The sequence below is a fragment of the Aquarana catesbeiana genome, linkage group LG02 (assembly GCF_042186555.1).
Source record: "Aquarana catesbeiana isolate 2022-GZ linkage group LG02, ASM4218655v1, whole genome shotgun sequence".
Taxonomy (NCBI): Eukaryota; Metazoa; Chordata; class Amphibia; order Anura; family Ranidae; genus Aquarana; species Aquarana catesbeiana.
Genome location: NC_133325.1, coordinates 640,780,704 through 640,791,622, shown reverse-complemented (window position 1 = coordinate 640,791,622; position 10,919 = coordinate 640,780,704). Strand labels below are relative to the sequence as shown.

The 10,919-nt window shown below is 40.6% G+C and overlaps 1 protein-coding gene across 1 annotated transcript in view; it reads left to right on the top strand.

Moving 5' to 3' along the window:
* The first annotated feature begins 787 nt into the window (after window positions 1-787).
* Window positions 788-10,919, top strand: part of LOC141128860 (organic solute transporter subunit alpha-like) — a 58,669-nt gene continuing 48,537 nt past the window's right edge. The window contains exon 1 of the mRNA XM_073616437.1: window positions 788-1,190. Within this exon, the coding sequence (XP_073472538.1) occupies window positions 1,091-1,190 (100 nt within the window). The 5' untranslated portion in view covers window positions 788-1,090. The remainder of the gene's footprint in view (window positions 1,191-10,919) is intronic.

Below are 10,919 nucleotides of genomic sequence, written 5' to 3'. Positions count from 1 at the left end.
CTGCTCTGTGCAATGGAATTACACAAAGCAGCCCTGAACCTCCTCTTCTCGGGTCCCCCACCGGAGCTCACGGCTCCTCCTGTCTCTACAGTGCTGCTTCCAATGGGGGCACACCTGCTCCCAAGCCCTGCTGCTGCGTCCATTGACACAGACAGTGGGACTTGGCCCTGCCCCTCCCCTCGTCACTGGAGTTGATAGACAGAAGCAGAAGCCAATGTCGCTGGCTAATATTTTTTGTTTGTTTTTGTCAAAAATGCTTTCTGTGTTTTTATTTACACTTCACTTTTTTGGAGAATGAGTACAGGTATGTTCCCTTAAACCCATTAACATTGGGACAAGGTGCATTGCAGGGGGTACCCCCCATGTTGAGGGAATGTGGCCTAATATGGTTTAGGAGGGGATGTAAGCTGTTATTTGCCCCTCTTCTCTGGCCTGCCAGACTCCATGCTAGGATTAGGGTCTGGTATGGATTTTTAGGGGGGGGCCTTACACTGTTTTTTTTTGTCCCCCTTGAAATTTACATCAGAATCGGTATGAATTATGTGAGAATTCCCCACATTTTTTTTTTTTTTGTAGGGTTCCTCCATTAACATTTATTTTAATCAATTAATTAATTTAATGAATGTTTCCAAATTCTTAGGTATGCTTTACGTTTTTTTAGCATAGAAAGTAAACTTTTAATTAAAGTCTCTCTGGAGCTGTATGTAAATGTCTCCTCCCATCTGCTATATTAAATAGAGTCAGCATAGATTCTTCCTTTACACTATGGAACACTTGGATCACTAATTTACAACCTGTTTTATATCCTTTGGTTGATGTTTAGCTGAACTTGCCTTGGCTTTAAGACTTGTGCTGCTGACTATAAGAAGTCTACAAAAGCAGAGGAAGAACACAGCTCGGCTTCATTCATTCATTATGAAATGAGTTGTTTTCAGGCTTCCTCTGGGGAGAGAGAGAAAAAGTTGTATTGTTTGGCAATCTAAATCCTTTGCCGCTAGAGATCTGAACGGTCAGACAAAAGAAAAAACAGGCTGGGAACAACAAGGAACAGTGAAAGAAACCTGATTTAACTAATCAAGTGGACAACAAAATGAGTGTAACAGAAAATCCTACAACTAATGCGACTATTACTCCAATTAATCCTATCTGCAGGAACAGACAAGGACCATATGCCTATGAGATCCTAGAAAGTAAGTAAACATTTCCTAGTTATGTAATGTTTTCAACGCAATCAAACTTCTGTGCAGGTTCGTCTTCCACATCAGTGTAATAACGAGGAAAGGAAATTGTACGGAGAATTATCTGTCAGCACACATCACACAAACCCAAAGCCAAGCTTTATACAAAAAAATAATTTTATTTGTTCAAAAATAAATCCCTTCTGTTAAAAAAATGGAATTTGACATCCACATTACAGTAGATGCTATATATTATTTTGTACGGAAAGGAGTTCTTTTTGTAAAATTAAAATCATTTTTTGTTCACTTATGTGTTTTGGGGTTTGTATGAAGAGTGCTGACAGATACATCTATACTCTGTGTATTGTAATTCTGGTTCTTATGTATAACAGGGAGGTTGGCACTATCATAAAAAAATTATGATCTCCACCTAAACTAGATGCTTTCTAATCAGGAGGAAAGCCACATGTTGTGTAAAATGCAGATTATGCCTTTCTTCACTAGCCTTCCCTAGCCTACAGTTTCCTGTAGATTGTAGAAGAATGGCTTTGGGATAGTTTCAGAAAAGTTATTATCTTATATGCAACCAAAAGTATGAATTTCCCAGTCCATGAGTCACTGTGGCAGCTTATCTTTGTTAATGACAGTGTTTTATTTCTATGAAAAGATACTGAAAGCACAAAGGTTCTGCTTGAATGCAGCCTAATGTGTAAAGCTGACATCGACAGTTCGAATCTTGGCCAGTTCAGCAGGGACAGGCAGGCTGAATGTACCCAAGTTGATCGATCGATCAACTTGGGTGCTACCAGTCTGTCGGATTTTACATGCGATTATTGCTAACGGCTATTTTAGTGGCAAGTAGTAGTCACTGTGTTGAACACAATGGCTCCGCAGTCAGTGTTAATGTGGGAATCTAGCAATTTTCTTTCCTGCAGTTGCCACCAGACCAAGAAGTGAGGGTGAATCCTACAATGGAAACACAAATTCTGGTGACAGCTGGCAATTTCAATTTATGCAAATTTTCTATTACCAATTACCGTATCTCCAGAACAGGAAGTGACACAAGTTTAAAGGGTTTTTAAACATTCCTGATTCTATCCACAGCTAAAACAAATGTTTTGCCTATATATACACGTTAAAGTAAACCGATACAAAATTTTGCCTTACTAAAAATTGCACTAAATAACCAGAAAAGACTAGTGGGCACCACCTGGTGTACAGAGGCATCGTTATCTTCTTTTAGAGCACTTGGAGATCCCCAGTCCCAGGATGCTCTGTTAGGCACATGTCAGCTTCAGTCAAAAAATTGAAGCCTTGCAATTACAACCCCACTCCGTGCTATTGGCCCATCAGTCTGATTGGCAGGCAGGCTCACTAACCAAAGGTTTCTTTACAATTTTCTCTGTAAAGATAACATGTCAACCACAAAACTCACAGCATTTCACTGATCGGAAAAATATGTTTGTTCAGTCTGCGTAGGTCCAAAATAGTGTAATAAATTCTCTCTGGAAGTTGCCAGGGTAAATATGTCTTTGGAAGTTTTAATTTAGTCTGTTTATGATACAGCTAGTCACATTTAACTGGACTTGTTTTAATGTTGAAGTAATTTAGCTACACATCCATGTATGTACTACTGAGTGTTGGGAACATCCTAGTTCAAGATGTTCTTTCTCTGTGATGACTTAGCTTTTCTTTAGAAGTAAATCCCCCCTTCATTTATTGCACTTCCTATATATTTAGGTTTAGTTTCTCCCAAATCAGTTATTTTTTTACAACCAAGATCTTCAAAGCGCAATGGTTATATAGATCTATGTGTTATAGCATTACTGTTAAGTTTCTTTGAAAACCTAGTGAAGCTGAGTTGCTGTGTCCAGAGCCAGAGAGTGAACCTCCCGGGAATTTTATCCTATCCTCACCTAAATAATGAATTAATTTTGGGCCTGATTTATCTAACCAGTTGCCTTTTCTTAGAGCAGCCATTCTTTATTTTTCTGTTTTGTAAAATTCTTTTTTTATTGAAAGCGTTTTATACAGGGCATACAAAAACAGTGTAATCAGGTGAAAAGAAAGAAAAACAAAAACAACAGAAAACCTTCACCTCCGACTAGTAAAGCATCCTCCTCATCCTAGCTAAAACACAGGATTTATGACATACAGATGCATAGAAAAAGATAAGCCCCCAAGGAAACTCAGAACATCTAAAAGGAGACTCTAGCACCATCTCTAAATCTATGAAAATTTCAATATATCACTTACAGAGTTGAGAATAAAGGTATCACAATTTAACCTAAAACACGTTCAGGAGAGCTACACTAAGAAGTGCATCTTATTCAATTAGAGGTAGTAGATGAAGAACTAATCCATCCCCACAAGACTTTATGAAACTTAGTAGGTACACCCCATTTGCATAGGTGGCCTTGTAAAAGTAAAGAGCTTTGCTAACTAAATCCTTCAAAAAGGTAAGAGTGGGTGCCAGTGTTTCCTAACCAGGGTTCCTCCAGATTTAGCTGTGTCTAATCAACCTCCCATCTAATGATGTCTGCACAGTTCCATGGCCAATACCACTTGGCAGAGCTAACTGCTTGTTACCCACAATCTTTTTAGCAGTCTGCAAAATAGGTAGTCTGACCACCACTGTAAGGCGGGCATTCTTTCACCAATCTGGTTTTAGTGGGATTCCCTGAGACCTGAAAAATTATATAATGGGTTCCTTTGGGGTAAAAAAGATTGAGAAAGGCTGGTCTAGAGACATTCCTGATATTATGAGGGGTCCTAATCATAAAACATTTCTTCCGCCATTGTCATTCTATATGTACTAAGCTTTCAGAAAAGATCTTAGTACTGAACAGGAAAGAAAAAAGTTGGTAAGCATAGTAAACGTCTTTGGAGACTAATGAACCCCATAACCCATTTGTTCCTTGTTGAGATTGTACTTCTCAGAACACATGACTACATTCAGTGATTTGTGCATAGGGATGTTTTATAGGAGGAGTGTCCAATCTATGGCCCACGGGCCACATGTGACCCAAGATGGCTATGAATGCGGCCCAACACACTATCATAAACTTACTTAATTTTAGATTTTAGGGGAATTTTTTTTGTAAAAATGCACTTACACTTAGCGAACACTTGCGGCTGAAGAAAAATTTGACAGTGTCTCTTTACTGGACTTTTATCAGTTTTATCTTCCCAAAGGAAAATAATTCACTTTTTACAAGCAAGCCTTATTCATGTCATCAGTTTTCGCCAGCTATCTTTATTGTTAGTGTATATTATATGTGGCCCAAGACAATTCTTCTTCTTCCAATGTGGCCCAGGAAGGTCAAGAGGTTGGACACCCCTGTTTTACAGTTTTAGTACTCTCTGCAATCTGCACTCATAGAAAAAGGATTGATACTCACAGATGGCTATTAAAGCAGAGTTTACAGAGATACTGTATATTAACAATGTGTAGCTAAGATGTTATGTATGCTCAGTAAACTTCTAGCACTTACTTCAGGTGTCCTAAGGCTTTATGTGCACACAGCCTACTTTGACTGCTGGCCACGGGAAAATGCAAAACGCGGCAAAATCGTGGAACAATTTTGCAGCTATTTGAGTTTTCCAGCGACCGGCGGTCAAAACATTTCTATCCTGAATGCTATTCTTCCGCATTCAGGAAAGGGAGGTTGAAGCTCCCCTAAGTGCAGCAGCTCCAAAACTTTAGTAAAAGCCTATGTGTATATTGACACGTAGGCTTTTATGGTGTTGAGTTTAGGAGCTTTGGCAAAAAAAAAACGCCAAAAGCTCCTAAACTCAAGTTTAGGAGCTATAGTGTACATGAAGCCTAAAGCTACCTTAGACATAACATGAGTCACCCAGTCTGTCTGGTATAAGACAAAATTCTGTGGGTTTACACCAATGCTGCCACTAGGAAAATTTAGCATTGGGACAGAATTGAAAATTTGTCCCAAAGGTTCCCCTGATAAGCTAACAATGACCTTTCCCCTGCTTACCCCATCCCATTTATTCACAAAAATGTAAAAAAGCCTGGTACCAATGGGCCAAATATTGGCCGGTATTGGTCAGTTCATAAGAAACCAGCCGACATTGTGTTTATCGGCCTGTCCAACAGAAGCTGGCTGAACAGCCAGCTTATTTCGAATGGACATGCTGGAAAACCAGCATCTGATTGCCATCTGATCAGCAGTGGCAGACAACGGCTGCCAGAGCTGACCAGTGTGTTCTGGTGGGGTGTGGGCAATCCCCCTGTCAGAACATAAAAGCCCAGCAGGGAGATCTGTGTACCAACATTGCATAGTTAGTACAGCAAACTCCTCCCGAGCTCCTCAGTTTTTTGGACTGAACAAAAAAAAAAACGTGAGACTCGACTTTGCAAGGTGCTCAACAAAAAGCTTGTCCTGAGGGCATTCAAATGATAACTCTTTAAATGGCCACACTTTCAGATCTATAGGCAGCTTTAGCTGTTAGATGGAGGCAGATTTTCTGTTTCTGTAATGAATATTGTTTTTAAAAGAAAAAAGTTGTGTCTGTAATCCCTGAAAAGTATTACATATCGCAAATCAGTTTGGGCTTAAAAAGTTGGGGAAATGCACAGAAATTCCAAAATCACATGGAAAAACCATGGATGTGCAGGCTTGTAGTCCAAAGTCCCAAAGCGCACAAAACAGGCTGAAAATGGTGGCCCATCCTGATTTACACGGTATGTGTAAGAAAACCATACCAATTTTGTTTGAACACATCTGGAAAAAATGTTTTTGCTAAAAGAAGGATTGTTTAAAGATATTTTAATGACTTCCGGTCATTGAAAAAATGTCCCAGTGTAACTTTAATTCCCTACAGAATAAGCTAGTGGAATTTAGCAGTAAAATCTGTTCTGCAAAATGTGTTCCTATATATTTACTGTATTTGCTTTCTTGGCACTTATAAAAAGAAAAAGGTAAGAAGAGGTGAATAGCCTATGACTATAAAAGCAAACACTACCACGTCTACTTTGTTATATATTTATGGCTCTCTCTGGCATTGTTAAAGGTGATTGACACATGTAAACTTCAACTTTAACCTGAGGACTTGTCATAAAGCTGCAAGCTTTTTCCACACTTAAAGAGACCCTGTCACTACCTTCTACCCTCACAATTAAACAAAAGGATGGCTGTGTTGCACTTACAGAAGCTCTGCTTGCTGCAGCAATTTAAGACTTCTAACTAAAGATATTACCCCACAACTCATACAGAAAAACAACCCTTCTACAAGTGTCAGATCATGAGACCTTTGGGCTGCCTGCAGTGCCCTCACCCTGTCATCGAAGTGTTTTTGCTGGATGTACAAAAATCATACAAGATCAACATTGAAAGCCATTGCATAGTAAACAATAACAGGGTTTGTACTATTCAACAGCTTTTAGTACCAATCTTACTATTTTTTGTTTTCTTTAGACAGAAATACACCAATGACATAGATGCTGAGAGGAAGGGCAGGGGGAAGGGATGGACATGCTGGAAGTCTCACGATCTGACACTCCAGGAAGTGGGCGTCTGAATTGCGGGGCTGATATCTTTGCTTAGGGGTCTCAAAATACTGTACATTGCTCATGCTTCCAGTTAACCTCCTTTTGACCTGCATTTGACCTGCTACTAAACAGCTTTAACCTGACTAGAGCTGTTTTTGCATTCCCATTGACTGAGAAGCAGTACTGACATGAACTACAATCCTGCTGACAGGGCATTGTGGTGCTATGAATTAAAGTCCTGCTTGCTGTTTCTTTGATGCAGGTTTCTGTAAAATGCATAGTACATAGGGTTAAATGGCAAAGCATATAAAACACACCTAAAATAAATAACAGGCCATACCTCCCAACATTTGAACTTCAGAATGAGGGACACTGGAGGAGGGACAAGACCTGCAGCACGCATAGCGTGTTCTGGTTAAATGTGGGCGTGGCCAAGTGCTTAGCAGTGGGATAGCTTAAGGGGTGTGGTTAAACAAAACCCCTTCCCCCAATCCCATCCCAGCCTTAAATGTACAGTGGTATATCACCATTTTAAAACCTATATGTTCTATTTTCAGACAGTGAGGTCCGTTATATTTATTTGCTATCTGTAGAACCTTGACTGTATCCTGAAGAAGCCTAACGGTGAAACACGTAGATACACAAGGGCTCACTGCACATTATGTATCAGTATACATGATTTTTAATTTTTCTGTATTATTCTATTCATGTTGTGTATTTTTCAATAAATAGTGTTTATTGTTATACTTCTTCGTGTTTTCCTATGCCGCTAAAGTCCGACCTAGGTTTACTGCTATAGTACACCCTTTTTCCTTGTTCATTCCCTCAATTTGCGGATGTGGCTATGTGAGTGTGCTCCTTTTTTGTTTATTACCCATCCCAGCTCCATCTATTCCCCTGATTCCATCCCGGTTGCATTGATTCCATGATCCTATTCCAGCTCCATCCATTCCCCCCAATCCCATTGCGGCTCCATCCATTCCCCGATTACATCCCAGTGTTGTGACAGAGTGGTGTACTGCTCCCCGCCTCCTCCTCCTCTGTGTACAGGAAAACACAGGAGGAGGAGGGGAGCGGGTTCAGTGCACTCCGCTCTGCACTGTGTCAGAGGCAGCCAGGGAGAGATGTCGGCTGCCATGCAAAGTGTAGCTTGCGGCATGCGGTAACCAAGACGCCCCGCCGCAGGTGTTCTGGGACTCAGCCCTGATTCGCCGGGACATGAATCAAATTCCGGGACACTCCTGGCCAATCAGAGATGGTTGGGAGGTATGACAGGTTATGCCCGCAATGCACCAAAACGCATAGATGTAAATAAAGCCTTACTTTTCTTACAATGCAATGGTTTCTGTATAACACACTGTAATGTGCTACAGTATAAAATGACTCAAGCGCAAATAAAATAAATTAATAATAGTAATAATAATGATAACTGTATGTGAGGATCGGTTGCCATAAAGAAATAAGGCATTTTCCTAAAAAACATGTAATTAATAATGTTGATACTATATTACACACTACAATGTGTACATTATTATACAAAAACTAGGCAGTGAATGGATTCTTCAAGTTTAATCTAGTTTGGGTGTCAGATAAAAAACAAGCAATCATAATGCAGAAGAAACATGTTAGAAAAAATCCATAAACCCATGAAAGTGGGCAAAGCTAAAAGCTTACTCTGTGCAGAAAATCTGCAATTATAACATAAAGCATCAGCACAATAGGAACCATACCAATGATCTTTGTGACATGAACTCATTTATGATTTAGCATTGCAATTGTTTGCAATTGACCCTTTCGGTATTACACTTGGTGTCCATTAGATACATTTAGAAGACATACAAATCTGACACATTGGATGAAATACAGTTTTAAAACATCAGAGCAAATCTGCTACTATATTAAGTTGAATATTAAAAAGATAAATACTAGCTTATTGCTATATATTCATCTCTTACTGTTTTTTATTACAAAAATTATTTAGAGGAATATGTATAAAAACAGAGAAACCCCTTCTTTATTAATAAAGATCCTCTGTATGTTTTCTAATAGAGTTTACAAACTTACAGATTTTCATATATTTTACAGGTGGGAGATTTAGTAGGGAGTAGCTTAGGTAGGTTTTCGCTTTACACAGTTTTGTTAAATTCAATTGAAGCTGTATAAACACGATGTAGCTTTTATTGATGTCTTAAACTGACTACAGTATACACAATATATTTAATTTGTACAATCCCATTTAAATCTATAACAGGCTATAAAGTGTATGGTCAGCATTCTTTAAAAAAAAAAAAAAACTAAAAACATTACATATCTGTGATTCTAATATACATCAGTGAATCTAATTTTAGATGTTTTTGCCCAGAAGGTGAAGTTACACTTTAGATGTTGAAGAAGGTATCTGTGCAGTATACAGCAACATTTTATTTGGTGTTTTATTTGGTGCTGTAGGCAAATCAAACACAAATTTATACCCCAAAGTTTATACATAAAGCACCCCCTAGTGGCAAATAATGAGCCAGTTCACACACTACGGAGTCTGTAAATTATGAGATTGAGCAGCTGGGTTACTTCTTCCTTGTAGCTGGGATACTTGTCACCATATTGCAATCTCCAGGGCCTGCCAGGTTCTGAACAGCCATGTGGCCCAAAACAGTAGCAACTGCACAGTCCATGGGTGGTTTACTTGGGATCACGTGTATCTGTAAAAATACTTAACATGTCCAAATCTTCCACCGGTCTTTCCCTTTCCTTCCTGGGTAGCAGTGGAATCTTCCATCCTCTACTTGACACCTGAGGGCCTCCAGAAAAGACACCATTACACCTCTCTTCACTGTTCACAAGATCCCACAAGGGTATATAGATCCTTCAAAGCATAAAGTGGGGTTGATTTACTAAAACTGTAAGTGCAAAATCTGGTGCAGCTGTGCATTGTAGCCATTTAGCTTCTAACATCAGCTTGTTCAATTAAGTTTTGACAAAAATACTGGAAGCCGATTGTTTTCTGTGCAGAGCTACACCAAATTATGCACACTCTAATTGAATGTTCACTCAAAAAAACGCGCTTTTCTGCGAACTCTATTGAATGGTAAAATTACATTGAAGGGCCCAAAAAATGTTCAAATGTTAACATCTCTTCCACAGGGTCAATAATCCAGCACTGCAAGAACTATTCTCCTGGATTAGGCCCAGAGCTAGGGCTGCCCTCTAGGGGAAGATGTGTGGCTCACTTAGCCATCACCTGCTGGCTTTCCATGGTTCTGCTATTCTGATGCACCGCCTCACTAGTAACGTCACCCCCAGCATTTGTATACCCTGCAAGGGAAAAGGAAGACCAGATCACACTGGCTGGAGGCCTCACTCCAGCACAACACTTGCTTAAAGTCTATTCCTCTTCAACACCTCCAGCTTGTACCACCTCTTGCTTGTACTCCCAGGACCAATTAGCACAGGTTTAGGCCTTGCACGTTCCCTTTGTGGGTAGGGACCTAGGATCCCTATGGTGTAGCAAAAATATGACAGTCATTGGTCCTAGTTGTCCTACTCGTGGCTACTGCTCCCAGCACAACCTCTTCAGGCCCTGCCAGCCCTCATGGCTGCAGCCGCCTCTCTCTCATGCCCATACTTCCACAGTCTGCACCCATCCCAGACTGCTCTCTCCCAGTCCTCTCAGGCGTGCCTTCCCAATCCTCCTGAGTGTGGATCACTCACCAGCCCTCCTGGCTGTGACCTGTTGCTCCTCCCTGGAGATTTGCCTGGCAGTGCTCTCTACTGCTGTCCTCTCCTTGCTCCTGTGCCTCCAGTCCCAGACACCTCCACGTGTTTTCAGAATGCCTGTCCGCACCGGAACTCTGCCCCAAGGTCACCCCCCCAGACTGGGGAGCTCCCTCAAAAGCCACTGACAGCCATCTCCAGCTTCCTCACGAACAACTCCTCCCCCATTGGGCTGACCTTAGGTATTTAAGGAGGCCTGCCCCCTGCCAATCCAAGTTGGGGATTGGTCAGAGCTCCTTAGAATACCCCAAACAGCTCCACCTCCCCTCTCCACCTCTCTTCCCAGAAAGTACCAGAACATTCTGGAAAGAAGAGGGAGGTCTTAATGATGCTGCTTGTGAGTCACCAGCACTACACTGGGCCATTCCCAACCCATATCAAAACAAACAGGTCTAGTTACCAGCTAGGCCTGTCTAAATTTTCCTACTCTGCCAAAAACTCTATTGACATCTATCTAGCAA